At 42.5% G+C, this 13,806-nt stretch overlaps 1 protein-coding gene across 2 annotated transcripts in view; it reads left to right on the top strand.

Moving 5' to 3' along the window:
- The first annotated feature begins 2,753 nt into the window (after positions 1–2,753).
- The window catches only part of LOC142404576 (ADP-ribosylation factor-like protein 8B), a 28,574-nt gene continuing 17,521 nt past the window's right edge, over positions 2,754–13,806 (top strand). For both annotated transcript variants that reach the window (XM_075491539.1, XM_075491538.1), the window contains exons 1-2: positions 2,754–3,252; positions 7,715–7,795. In XM_075491539.1, the coding sequence (XP_075347654.1) occupies positions 3,064–3,252; positions 7,715–7,795 (270 nt within the window). In that variant the 5' untranslated portion in view covers positions 2,754–3,063. The remainder of the gene's footprint in view (positions 3,253–7,714; positions 7,796–13,806) is intronic.

Here is a 13,806-nt window from a genome sequence, read left to right as displayed (position 1 = left end):
CGCTCTGTCAGTGTAACAATCCTTACAGAGATCCTTTTTCACTCCTTCCTTCACTGGAGCGTGAGAAAAATTATTAAGATACGTACTAAAGAGTCTCTGACGCTCCAGCCAGCAGAGGGCACGGACGACGCACATAGGCACTGGCGGGTACGTTACAATGCTTTCACTGAAAAGTTCAATACAGTCTTTCTATTCTTTTTAGCAAAGCAGCTGCTTGAATCTGGCCTACAAACAGAAAAGATTACTAGTTTCTCACCAATGCAGTGCCTCATTAGCTGAAAAGATGTACAGCTTATTCTACAGGTTTTTTTTCCCAAACATCTGGTATATCAGGACAAACCTGAAAATACTGGTAGCAGTGTTTTTACATACAATATTCTATTACCAAACAGTGCAAAATAAAGAATTGTCTTTCGTAATCATATAGTTTCACAAAAGATATAACAGATTTCAGAACAATTTACAGATCTTTGAACTTGGTCAAACCCTCCAAGACTTTTTCATATATTATATTTTGACTTCAGTCAGTCTACAGCTGAATTAATGTTTTAGTATTTACCTGCTCATCCTCTGCTGGCCTTTTGTGAGGATATGACTGAAATGTATTTTTTCAGAATATGTTACTGTGTCTGCAATATATTGTTTCTTTAAGCTTCCATCACTATGAGCCTTAAGCACTATTGCAGAGTTTAAAAATTCCTGCAAAAATTCTTGCAAAAATAGAGACTGCTCTATTTTATGTGAGTTTTCCCCTGTGCAGTAATTGGAACTTCTTCATTCACAGAAATCACTCTCACAAATGGACTGTCTTTATTCCACATATCACCAGCTGGATGATATGTAGAGATGGGAAAAATTCCTATCTTTTTCAGTTTTAAGGCAGCCAGAAACATTTCATATATTCACTCAAAATTCTCTAATTGCTTTGGCTGAAACAAGTTTTTAAAAATATCAAGACACACAGCAAAAAAATGAAAGAATAGTGTTTTGCTTGTGAATTATTTCCTGAGGTCCTTTTACCCATCCAACAGAATAACCTATTTCCTCAATGTCAACTTTTCCACCCATGTCTTCAGTGATCCCCCCAGTTATGTCTACAGTAAATGGTAATCACCCAGTAAATTTGTGACTGCTCTCTGAGGTGAGGATGTACGTATGTATGTGACAGCCACCCAACTGCTACCAAGAGGCAAGTAAAACAGCAGAGTTCTGCTACACTTCCCCTCAATGCAGGACCTGGCCAGGTCCTCTTTCACTGTGCCACCAATTTTTAATTCTCTCTCTTTGAGAGCTGTACCATGCTCTGAAATTGCTGAAGACACCATCAATGCCTGAGTTTTAAGAGTAGCATCCAAAATTCTGACTCTAATCCAAACCACCAAAGCTAGGGACAAAGGGAGTACCTGTATACAGAGCAGCACCTTACACTACTGGGGGGGGAAGAGCCTCTTTTTGTTTGTTTGGGACTTGCCACTTAAATCTGTATGTTTTCCGCCAGATTTTATATTAAGAGAAACAATGAAAAATAATTCCCTAACATTACCATTGGGTGGCAGGACCAGCTCCAGTGTCCGATGTCCTTCTGGAAATGTTCAATTAAATTTACAAGGATAAATAAATGAGTATCTGTAAAAAAATCTCAGAATTACACTGTGAGTCATTTTGACTGTATCTACAACCAGGGCATGAAAAAGCATAAAGTTTTTCACCTTTATAGCTAGCCCAGAACCAAATGCTCTTGCCAGCAATGTCACAAGAGCTTCCAGTTTTTGTGGTCTGACTGATGTAACCAATGAGGTTTGCATTCTTTAAAATGCTGAATTACGTCTCTAAAAAGAGCACAAAAACAAATTTCAAAATGTTTTGATGAATTTGCTATGTTTCAATAGAAGTATCAATACTAAATTTTTGAAGTGCCTTGTTTATACCTGTATGAAAGTCCTTCATCAACCAATACCACCAGCATTGTAACCTTCTAGAGCATCACATGTAATTTCAGTGACAACTTCAGAGACTGGCAGATGGATACAGGCTAAGTGTTAGCTCTTTATTTATGGAGAAAACAAGCCCTTCTCTAATGCTGTGTGGCAAGACTGTACGCTAAATGTTGCTTATCCAGTGCAGGCAGAAGATTCCTGGTGCAGTGGCACGTCCCATGGATGCTCACTGTACAAAACCACTGTCACAAGCGTCTCTTGTTGAGGTAAGGAAGCATGCTAAGGGAGACTCTCCAAAAACTGCCAGAGAAGAACCCAAATAAAACCACGGTAAGCCCTGGATCTGAAAGCCTGTCCCTACACGATGAACAACTCAAGAGTTTCATGGGAAGAGTGGAGGTCCTAGGGGCGTGAGAACCGCCATCACTAGAGGTGAAGGACCTACAAAATCGATCCTGTCAAGGAGTCTAAATCCACCAACTCTCATAAGCCAGTGCTACAAATGCATCCCTTGTGGGTGCGGGCTGCTGGACAGACAGCCGCCCACGGCGGCAGACGTACGCCGGGCCGCCCCGTCCCGCCGCGCTCCCGCCAGGGACCAGCTGTTCACCTCACACGATCCCCGCGGTGCCACATGTGTCCATCGCGGTGCCCGGAGCCACCCCGCTGCTCCCTGGGCTTGCGGGGCCTCCACGCGACCGCCTCAAGCCCTCAGGACTCGCGGGACGCCCCTCCGCCGGCGGCCCCGGGCCCGGCCCCGCCCGCCATTTCGCGTGGGAGCCGCCCCGCCCCGCCCGCCCCCGATGCGGACGCCGCTCCGTCACCTCACACGACGGACACCTCCCCGCCCGCCCCTGGCCAGCGCCCGGCCCTGACTGAGGCTCGCCCGCCCGGGCCCCCCGCAGGGCGCCCCTGCCGCTCCCCCGCCCCCGGCCGGGCCGAACCGAAGCGAACCCAAGCCCTCCCCTGCCTGCAGCAAGTGGCAGCCGGAGAAGGGCGGTGGCGCCATCACGTGAGGGCCCTGCCTGGCGCCCGGCTCCCCGCGCAGCCTCGCCGCCGCCGCCGCCGCCGCCCAGCCCCGTCCCGAGCCCCGCCGCCGCCTCGCCTCGCCTCGCCCCGCGCTCCCATGCCCAGCAGCGAGGCGGTGCCGCTGGGGCTGGGCGCCTGCCGCAGGTCGGGGGCGCTGGCCGGGATGCTGGCGCTGGTGGCGCGGCTGCTGGAGTGGCTGCGCTCGCTGTTCTGGAAGGAGGAGATGGAGCTCACCCTGGTGGGGCTGCAGTACTCGGGCAAGACCACGCTGCTCACCGTGCTGGCGGTACGCTGCCGCGGCCCGGCCGCCCGCCGGCCCGGCGCAGGGGCAGGGCGGGGGCGGGGGGCGCTCAGGGCGGCGGCCGGCGGGAGGGGGGGCTCGCCGCGGGGCGGTGAGGCGGGGGGCGGCGGCCCGGCAGTCTGGCGCGGCGGGAGGGGACCGCCCGCCCCGAGCCGGCCGCTTCGCGTCGCTTCCCCCGGCAACAAGTGCGGGCTTTGCCTCCACGGCCTGCGGCGAAGCCGCCTCCTGTCATTAGGTCCCGGGGCGCGGCGGAGGGAGGGGGGACGGCGGGCGGGGAGCATGAGGCAGCTCTTGCATCTTTTGCAACCTCGAGAATTTTACAGCAGGCTCAGATGGGCGTTAAGAGGAAGAAAGAAAATGTCTCCTGTGTCTGACTGCAAAGCGTGCCCATCTCAAAGCAGATTCCTGGGCACGGACTCTTGCCCGTGATTCAGAGTTGGCTTTTCACGGCCAGTGTATCCCAAAATAACTCAGAATATATTGTGCATCCTCTAAGGCCACAACTCCCCTGTCACTGAATTGTGCCCTCCCATCAGTTGCATCAATATTAATGCCTCCCACAATTCCTTGATAGCTCTTTCCCAGCATTGAAGTCTGATTTTGGCCTTCCCTTCCCACTGTGACGATGGCCTTGCAGCCTTGTTCCTCTGTAATCCTGACACCTATCATGATGTTTTCCATTTTGTTGCCATGTTGAAATACATTCCTCATCTTTGTTTGCTGTGCCCTCTGCCCTTCTGCATTTGGGTCCATCCCGAAGATTTACTTTCCATCAGAAGAGGGAAACAAATATACATTAAAAATATGGCTAGTACTAATCATGAAACTTCTCAGTGCATACCCATTTCTGCGAGGTGATCACTGCTGTTAGATGTATTGCAGCTACACCTACCATGAGATAGGGACTTCCAGAGGTTCTTGAATCCTTATCCTGAAAAATTAACTGGATCAAGAATCAAAACCAGACTGGGAGGTGTATGGCCTAAAGTCAAAGAGATTGAGACGATGAACATCAGTATATGATATTTGCTATTTGCTTTCATATACGATTATGGATTAAGGGAAAAATAGGAGGTTAGTGTGAGTGAAGAAGTGGAGAGAGAGGAGAAAAAGGAATGGGGTGGGGAAAGTACAGGAAAGCAATGAAAGTAATTCATTGAGGGGCATCAGCAATCAATAAACAGAAAATATCTGGAACTGGTGTTTTACTGTGTTAAGCACTCAGGCGGTCTTGGTAACACGGGCCTCAGCACTCCTCATGCCCATTGGAAGTGTTCATCTCCCAAGGGCGGGCTTTGCTGAGGAAGGGGGAAAAGGCATGACAAATTGTATCCCTTCTTGAACTGATTTCATAAACGGAGCAAAGAAGAACACAGCAGTTTAGAGACCTCTGACAGTAGTGTGTGGTATCAGAGTTTGTGTGTGTAAATGTTTTTCCACTCATGTATACTACATCACCTGTGGAATGGCAACATATGTATCTCTCTTGTGCTAATATCTTTAATACCAGAGCAGTGCTGTTACTGCGGGTCCGATTTTGCCAGCAAACATTGCTTAAGAATATTTTACAAGGCGTCCATGTTTTCTGACTTGGGGAGCATCACAGATTGCAGGTTTTGTAGCTTTTGGATCTTTCAATCTAGAGATGACACACCATGATAATCACTGAAGAAGGGTGGCTGAAGAATTTGGGAGTAAGGCAATGGATAATAGCTTGCTCTTGAATACAGTTGATATGGGGATGGCAAATAGATTGGGAACTCTATGTGTGTTTGTGTGTATGTGACTAGAGTGTGACGAGATGAAAATAACCTTCACAAAATAGTGGCTACTTAAAATGCAAACTGCAATGGATCATAAAAACAAATGGTAGGAAATTACTATTTTTTCTACTTTGCAGTAGTATTCAGAGATCCTATCATTCTAACACTGAATAAACACCCTTTGAGACAGTCTTCTCCCTGAAGAGTTTGAGCCATATTTAGTCCTCTGTTACCAGTGGAAACCTTGGACAACATGACTGTGTTTTACTATGGATGTGCACTGATGTAATGGAGTACAATCTGGCCCATGGTTATTATAGTAAGGGGTTACAGCAGTATTCCTTATCAGTTCAATATTCAGCAACCTTTAAAGAGGACATTACAAACTTCTTAGCACCAGGTGTTTTCATCTGTGTCAGGATGTAATCTCTTTTTTACTGAGATATGACACTAAACTTGTTTGCACATCTTGAATATTCACAAAAATAGGTAATTTGTCATGTAAAACTTCCTTAGCAAACAAAATGGAACAGATTTTTTACTTGATGGTGCTTACAGCACTTGAAACAAAACACAGTATCAGAGGTTTTGGACTAATGCTGGCAAAAGACTCAACATATTACTTTCTTTTGTTCATTGTGTGGGAAAATAAAGAACTGTAAACGTAATACTTTCTTTGTAGCTGGTTCCGTTCAACCAGAATGGAAAATTTTTAGAGGAAAAGACTAAAGACCAATAAAGGGGACACTAATTCTTTGCATTCTATCCCCAATACCAGAGCAGTTATGATTTTTTTTTAAATTTTTGTCTTCCAGTTTAGCATATTATATATGGTGTATAATTTGCTAACAAAAGTAGAGTCCTGACTTCCTATGAGTTTTTTTAAACAATAGCCTCCTGAGTTGGCTGGCTGTTTTTCCAGGCATTCCTGTGGTTGAGTAATGATGCTACATTCTCAGGGTTTATGTGTTCATATGTGTTTATATGTCTGTCTTCCACAAATAAATGTACTATATATTTTAACAAATTAGGCCAGTACGTGCTTCAGGAGATGGTTACTGATTGGCTTTGTCTTACTCCATCCCACTAAAAACTTCTGTCACTGCTGGGTACCTATATCTGTATGAAACTGCAGGTGCATTTGTCTTCCCTGTTTTTTCCTACTTCTGTTGACAAGTCATTGAAGCAAGGAAAGAGGAGGAAAAAAACAGACTTCCAGAAACAAAAGATGTGGAAGATATATAGTACAGAATTTAGCAAGAAGGTTCCCATAGGTAAGGTTGAACAAGTAATTGATGGAAGTTGTTTATTGCCTGAAGGACCTAATTCCAAACCCCAAAATCTTGTGAGAGGATCAAGTAACTGTCAAAAGTTATACAGCTTTTAAAGTCCCAGATTAAAAATAATTGATCTTAGTTTGTGAACACAAACTGGAGGCATAGTGTATTCTCACTCTGCCACAAACAGTGAAGAGAAGAGTTCTACAAAGCATACAGAGACCAGCAATAGCATTAGGGGTAGCTGGTGGCAATGTGTGCACTGTGAGGCACGTAGCCGATCTGGTGCACCCTGAAGCTCTGATCATCCACTTGTCAGATGGGAGGGACCTGTTGGAGCATGCCTGCTTCCGTCCTTGTCCACATACCCAGATTTTCTTCCAAAAAAACCCCAGGGCACATGGGATGATGGATGGGTGAAGGGAATATGGGCAGATAGATATGGAAGGGCAATGGCAAGTCCAGAAGGTCCTGCTCTCCTTTCTGGATGACTAGAAAACCAGGACTGCCGTGTATGTTGCAGAAAGCACCTGGGCCTCCATGTAGACATAACTTTTAAGTAATGATCTGCATATCTTAATGCACCACACCTAGGAGACACAATACCATATTGATACATTTTGAAAAGGAAGAATGAATAGTGAATTATCTACTTAGAGCTGAGTTTCACCTTTCTCCTCAAAAACCGTTTTCTGTAGTGGGTAGATGTGTGTAAGGTTCCTGTTGGCATGATGACAAGCGTCTGTCTTGTAAAAATATTTCTCTGAACTGGGGGAGGAGGCAGCACTTTGGTTTTATGTTTTGGGTTTATGGTGTGCTGAGTTAGTACCTTGTATTTTTCTGTCTTAATGGTGTTCCCTTAGCTTCCACAGCAGGACTCCTCTGCTATCACCTACTCAGAAGGAAAGGGTCTGCATGTAGTACTCTCTACATGAGTACTCTTTCACTGCTTATTACATTTGGAGTTAAACCATTGGTAACAGTAGTGAGAAACTACAGGGAAAAATCCTGGTATAGTCAGTTTTATCATATTTTATCATATTGGGGGTTGGACTAGATGACCTTTAAAGGTCCCTTCCAACCCAAACCATTCTGTGATTCTGTATTTTCACCGTGCTGCTTTCTGGTTTGCTTAGAGATCAGATGAAGAATTATCCGAAGTCTCGTGGTTTCTGGGGTGATCTTTGTCGCTGAGGAGAATAAAAGATCGTTTAAAGGGACTGAAATGAACAGTCTTCCTTGATGTGACAATGCATTAATTGAAGTGCTGGCCAGTGCTCTTGTAGAAAATTAATGTGCTATTTTACAGTGTTGTAAAATAAAAATTTTAGATTGCAAATGAGAAAGTTATCTGCTGTGTATCAACTATTTTATAATAAATATAACTTTTTTTTGTTTGTGTTCTAGTCAGGGCAGTTCACAGAAGATATGATTCCTACAGTAGGCTTCAATATGAGAAAAATAACAAAAGGAAATGTTACCATAAAGGTAGGTGTGCATGTTTGAATTAATACAGCGTGAATAACTAATAGACAAAGTGATTTCAACTTGGAATGTGAAAGCGTAGGAAATTTCTTTTAAGATGGTAGGATCATTTATCTGTTTTTCTATCTCAAAAATAACTTCTATAAAGCATATGGTCATATTTTTCTCTGTTACATTAATCTGTTTGATTTCATGATATCCATGCCAGGCGGAAGCTTTGTTGCACTCTTTTGGGTTAGAAAGGTCATAAAATTCTGAGATATTAAGGGAGCTGAGTTGACCTCTGGAAGTGCCTTGCCTTCTCTTCTCTTCTCTTCTCTTCTCTTCTCTTCTCTTCTCTTCTCTTCTCTTCTCTTCTCTTCTCTTCTCTTCTCTTCTCTTCTCTTCTCTTCTCTTCTCTTCTCTTCTCTTCTCTTCTCTTCTCTTCTCTTCTCTTCTCTTCTCTTCTCTTCTCTTCCCTCTCCCTCTCCCTCTCCCTCTCCCTCTCCCTCTCCCTCTCCCTCTCCCTTTCCCTCTCCCTCTCCCTCTCCCTCTCCCAACTGTAAGTGAAATCTGCAGCAACTTCACTCCTAAGTTATGCATCTCAGCAGAGAGTGCGGTTTAGCTTGCATAATATGAGCTATACAGAAATAGAGCATCTAATATAAGTCAGTTGTTGGGGAACCATCTCTTAGGCCTATAGAGAAATATAGGTGATGCCAGTTTGGTTGTGATTCATGCCATAGGCATCAATATAGAGATAAATCACTGCAGTAGCATTAAGGATCTCTATGTTCTTTGATTATGAAGGGAGCCTGGTTGATTAGTCTCGATCAAATTCATAACTTCTGTCTAAAATTAGGTGAAGGGAATATAGGTTTTTGCCTTTACCTTGGCTTTTCCCTCCTTTTCCTTCATTTCCTCTCCTTTCTCCCTCAGTTCTAAAGATATTCTTTTTCCTCTGGTTTGGTATGATTCCTAAACCTAGGGAGGATTTTCTGAAATGATCCGTAATGTGAATGTAAGCAGTTGTTAACGGTCTACCCACTCTCTCTAAACAGTGAGCAGGTAAAGGGTGGTAAAAGGGATAATTGACTTATTGGGAGATGTTTTGGGAGGGTAATTGATTGGGAGGTGTTAAAGCTGAACTAAAAAAACCGAAACCTAAAATGACTATAAGGATATAGATACTTTGACTGCCTGTCTGTTTCTAGTCTTAGTATCTTGCTATACTTCTTCAAAATTTCACATGACCGTGGGGCCTTCAGTTGTACATTTCACTTGTGTATCTACTTCTTTGTTAAAAGCTTGCAGGATGATCAATAGGATCCTCTACAACTGCTTGTATATTACAGTGCCTAATAAGCCAGTCTTCTGAGATCTATTGAAATGGGAAGTCTAATGTCATCCAACTATTTCCTCTCATCATCCCAACTCTCCTTCCCATATACCCTCTTGAAATTCATGTCAGGTTTGGCTGAAATAAAAACTCTTAACATTACCCATGATTTGGTCTGATTTTAATTTCCCAGGAAATCTTGGCGGATTGCCAGAAATAAATGTTGGTGAGTATCTTAAAACTAAGTCCACAGTAAAGACTGTAAAAGGCTTAAAAGGAAAATGGAGTAAAAGTGAAGTGGAGGAGAATCATTATTGCCTTGGTAACCTCAACTTTGTGACTTTGTGCATGATCATTATGATAAGTACATGATTAGAGCCTACTTTGGGAGAGAATCTGACCTCACTCTTACCACAGAGCAGGTGAGCAAGAATACAAAGTAGCATCATATAAGCATTTTTAATTCACACATTTGCTGAAAGGTAAATGATTGATGGAAGCCTAAACTTTTTTTTTAGTGTAGATGGTGTGTATGTGTGTGTTCATGAGTATTAAAAAAACAGTCAGATGATGAGCACTACAATACTCAATGCAACGTTGGCCAAACTCTTCTTTGAAGTAAAAAGTGTGTTCTTCCAGGGTACAGGAATTTCAGTAGAGAATTTTTTCAGTAGGGAATGCCTTTTTGTAGCCTTGAACATCCAGCTTTTGTGTGATAGTAGGAGAAAATATCCAATTTAATGTTTTAAAATAAATACAAATTATTATACCTGTATTATATTTTTTTATTAAAACATATTGTAGCAAGAAAAGCATATACTGCAAGAGTTTCAGGAGTGAAACTTCTGAAATTTTGAGAGGAGAACACCCTCACTGCACAGATAATGGAAGCAGAAAGGATTTTTGTCTTGATTTCTTTTTATAAATTCTTCAGGGATGAGTTCAGAGCTGTTTGAATTGCTAACACCTACAAATGTAAGTGTGCAATGGCTCTCCTTTTACAGTTTATTCCCAAAGATCAAAATTTTCAGCATTGTTTTCATGGAAATCAGTATTAGTAGTGTGTCTAGCAAACCCTTATATTCATGTGCTGCTGCCTAGTGTAAGGTAAATAAGTAGGAACTAATGGCATCATGGTAATGAAATCCAATTAAACTTTGGAGTTTGTCTACTGGAATTGGTAGTCAAGAATAGCATTACTTTACACAGTGGGCAGCTCTCTGAAAACACAGAGAAATTTATATGGCAGTACGAGTGAGCCTGCATCAGTTGGACTCTAGCTGGGGAAAACATAGGTGACCAGAATCAAAAGCCTCTTAGCACTAATTCTTGCAGCCAACCCTGTATGCTCAGTTTATTTTGGAGACCCAGGAATCAGAAAGAGTAAAAGGTAACTGAACTGGTCTTTCAGGAAACAGAAGGAGCACACAAGGTGCACATTCTGCTGAGTAACAGTTACGCAGTTTTTCCATGTAAAATGGAGGCTGTTATTTCATCATGCTGTTAGTTCTTATGAATGCTATGTTTGAAACTGGTGAAAAAACACACAGTTTCATCGATGGTGAGGTTTAAATTCTGGTCTTGGCCCTTCTTCACCTCTATTATCAGTATATACAAGATCATCCAAGCTCTCCCTTATCTCTGCTGGTTCATTTCTCTGCAGCCAGCTCTGCTTGTGGTAGTGTGTATACTATGTGTAAGGTAAGGCTGGTAAGGGGAAATTTCAGTTTACAGGAACATCTGCTTTGATTGCAGTAGGGCAGTACTCATGATGCATAACAAGAAGGTATACTGATAGGCAGAGAGCTGTTTCCTCTCTTTCTTTGCTATGGAGTTTCCCTCCAACTGCCCTTGTGCCCATTAGCCTCTCCTCATCAAACATGTTCCCCTCTTCCACTGCCTGGTTTCTTTGTGCCTCATCCCTTTGCATACTCATACAGAGACCAAACCCTAAACTCCTCATTCCTCAAAATACCCACTCCTGTCCTGTAAAGAGGAAGCAACAAATGTGCTTGCTTAGTCCAGGAATGAGTTTGTCAATGAATGAGGGGGAAAAAAAAGATACTATAGTCTTGGTTCCCTCTGTTGAATGTGTCTCAACAACCATCCACATGTTGCTGAGCAAAGAGCTGAACTCCACTGTAGAAAGAACATGCTTCAGCCTAACAGTACATTCCTGTTTATCTTCTCCAAAAAGAGTGCCTTTTTAACCAAAATCAGAACTTATGAATATTTTTTCCTTTGGGGTCCAAATTCTGCTTTTCAAACAGAATCTTTCTTGTAAAGGAAAATAAAACCAGCCCCTCTTCAAAAAAAAAGTCACAAAATAATCTTTTAATACACCTGCTTTTCTGCCTGTGGTAGCACTTCTGAACCTCAGTATGATGTCCCTCATGCTAGGGACAAACTAGACTTGCCTTCTAAGAAACCTAAGAGGGAATACGCCAGCCTAGTGAGGGTGGCAGAGATTAAAGGTCAGCTTTTACAATCAGCTTAAGCAGATCATGCTGTGAGGTTTTACATTCTACTTTAAGCCTGGCCATACACCCTTGCACCCCTTTTCGATCAGCACCAGTGATCACATGGCAAAGTGGTAGTCAGGGCAGCGAACTAATCTAAACGAAAGTAATCTGTAAAAATCCAACAACCAACCAAACCAAAACCGCCCCTATGCTAGTTTCTCCCCAGTAAAATTACCTAAGTAGTGTACTCCCCAAACAGCTGTGTGATTGCTGGTGCCACCGCAGTGTGGGAGAGCAGGATACAGACACAGGCAAAATGAAGCACTTGGGGGGCAGCCTGGATAGATTGACTTAGCTGCAAAACGTCGTATTTAGAGCATAGAATCTGGACAGGAAGAAAGCAGTCTCTCCATTTGGTAAGAAAAATGAACTTTTCCTTCATCCTTCCGGTCTGGTAGCTGCAAACTTTTAAGCACAACTAACATAGCCTGTTACTAGAGGGCTGCCAGAATTATGTGTTCAGTATGCACGCGTAGACTGATTGTAGATTCAGATGGATCAGTGACAATATTTTAAAAAAATAAATGTTCAATGCTATATTGTTAGGATTTATGAACTTTGGATGGTGTTAAGTTTTTTAGTCCCTATGATTAATTCATGATTCATATTAGTTATGAAAGAATTTATGGAGAATTCAATGGGCATTGATATCAGAAGAACAGTCTGACTGATGTGCTAATTGTATAGATTTTCTCCCCCAAGATTCTGTTTATTACACACAAATTAACATGTACACTAGCTATGACAGCAAGTCAAATAGTGTATTTACAACAGGAACATCACAGGTACTGTCTTACAAGTGCAAATGCATCCTAAGGCTATCCCATGCTTTCTTGACCTCTTCTACATCAATGGCAGATGTGTAGGAGAAGAGGATCAGTGGCAAAATTGTGATTAGCATTGTGATACAAAGCAGCAAATGCAGACTCACAAGCAAAAGCTGTTTGTTTCAGTTTAAGTAGTCAAACTGTCTTGAGTTTTCACTTACTCAAAGAGGTATTTTTTTCTTCTTGTTCTTTCAGGCATGCAGGCATTCTTTGTCCTCCTGCCTGAGCCTTCCCTTCTCTTTCAGAAGAGTACATTTGTACTGAAGCAGTACCTTCCACTTGAGCTTTAGCAATGCTTCCCAATTCATCCAGGAGAGGATTCTATTTTAATTATTCCTAAATGTCAGTTTTATACACTTTTCATCACATCTGCCTTGCTTTACCACTGATCAAAGAAGTCTACAGATGCCACAGTCAATTAAAAAAATACCACATTCAACCATAGTTCATAAATAAGCCACAGGTATAGGAATTTCCTTTCAGTTCCTTTGTTTTCTGTCTTTTTCATAGAAACAATAAGGCCATGATTTAGAGTTCATGTAGAGGAAGCATAAGGATAGTTGGAGGCTATACTGATGCTGCTACAGAATTGTCAGACGTGGAAGAAAATGAGAAAGCTGTTGATGGTTCATTCAACTAGACAAACAGAAGTCATTTACAAGTAGACATTCTTCAACTTAAAGTATTTTTTGAGCCAGGATAGTTCAAGTAGGTAAAGGAAATGACTAACAAGTTTGACTAGAGTTGTCTGCGCAGATGATACTGCAAGATCAAGTTCATGCAGGGAGGAGGGGTGTGAGTTTCTGTGGAACTGTGCCTTGTTTTACACTTTGATCTCAAAAGTCATGTTATATATAGTTATAATAGAGTTGTTAAGAATGAGGGGATAATGCTAACATTATTACTATGTTTATTAGTTTCAAAAACAATACTTGGTTTGGAAGCCAATCTGCACAGGAAGTTAATTTATCTTAACCAGTTCTCATGGTCTCTCTGCTATAACAGCATACAGTGAAAGTAAGAGGTGTAGGGGAATATGGCTTTTACATATAGATGCTTATTTCCTTAAAAGCCTGTCAAGATGAAGTACTTGTACGTCACTATTCCTGTATCTAGGTAAGCTGTTAAAATCTTACAGCCTAATTGCTAGATAAAATTTCCAAGATTACTTTACTGTGAGAAGAATGACATAATTTGTTGGCAAATTGTTGACTGAAGAATGGTGAGGGGGATGCCTCTTGCTGGAATCCTTTGATGAGCTATTTGCAGCCTAGTCAACAAGGATTCAGAGTGAAATTTTCTTTGACCTTTTTATCCCAACAAAGCAGGTTACCTTTCTCATAGAAA

This window comes from Mycteria americana, chromosome 1 (genome assembly GCF_035582795.1).
Source record: "Mycteria americana isolate JAX WOST 10 ecotype Jacksonville Zoo and Gardens chromosome 1, USCA_MyAme_1.0, whole genome shotgun sequence".
Taxonomy (NCBI): domain Eukaryota; kingdom Metazoa; phylum Chordata; class Aves; order Ciconiiformes; family Ciconiidae; genus Mycteria; species Mycteria americana.
This window is presented reverse-complemented; position numbering and strand designations above follow the sequence as displayed.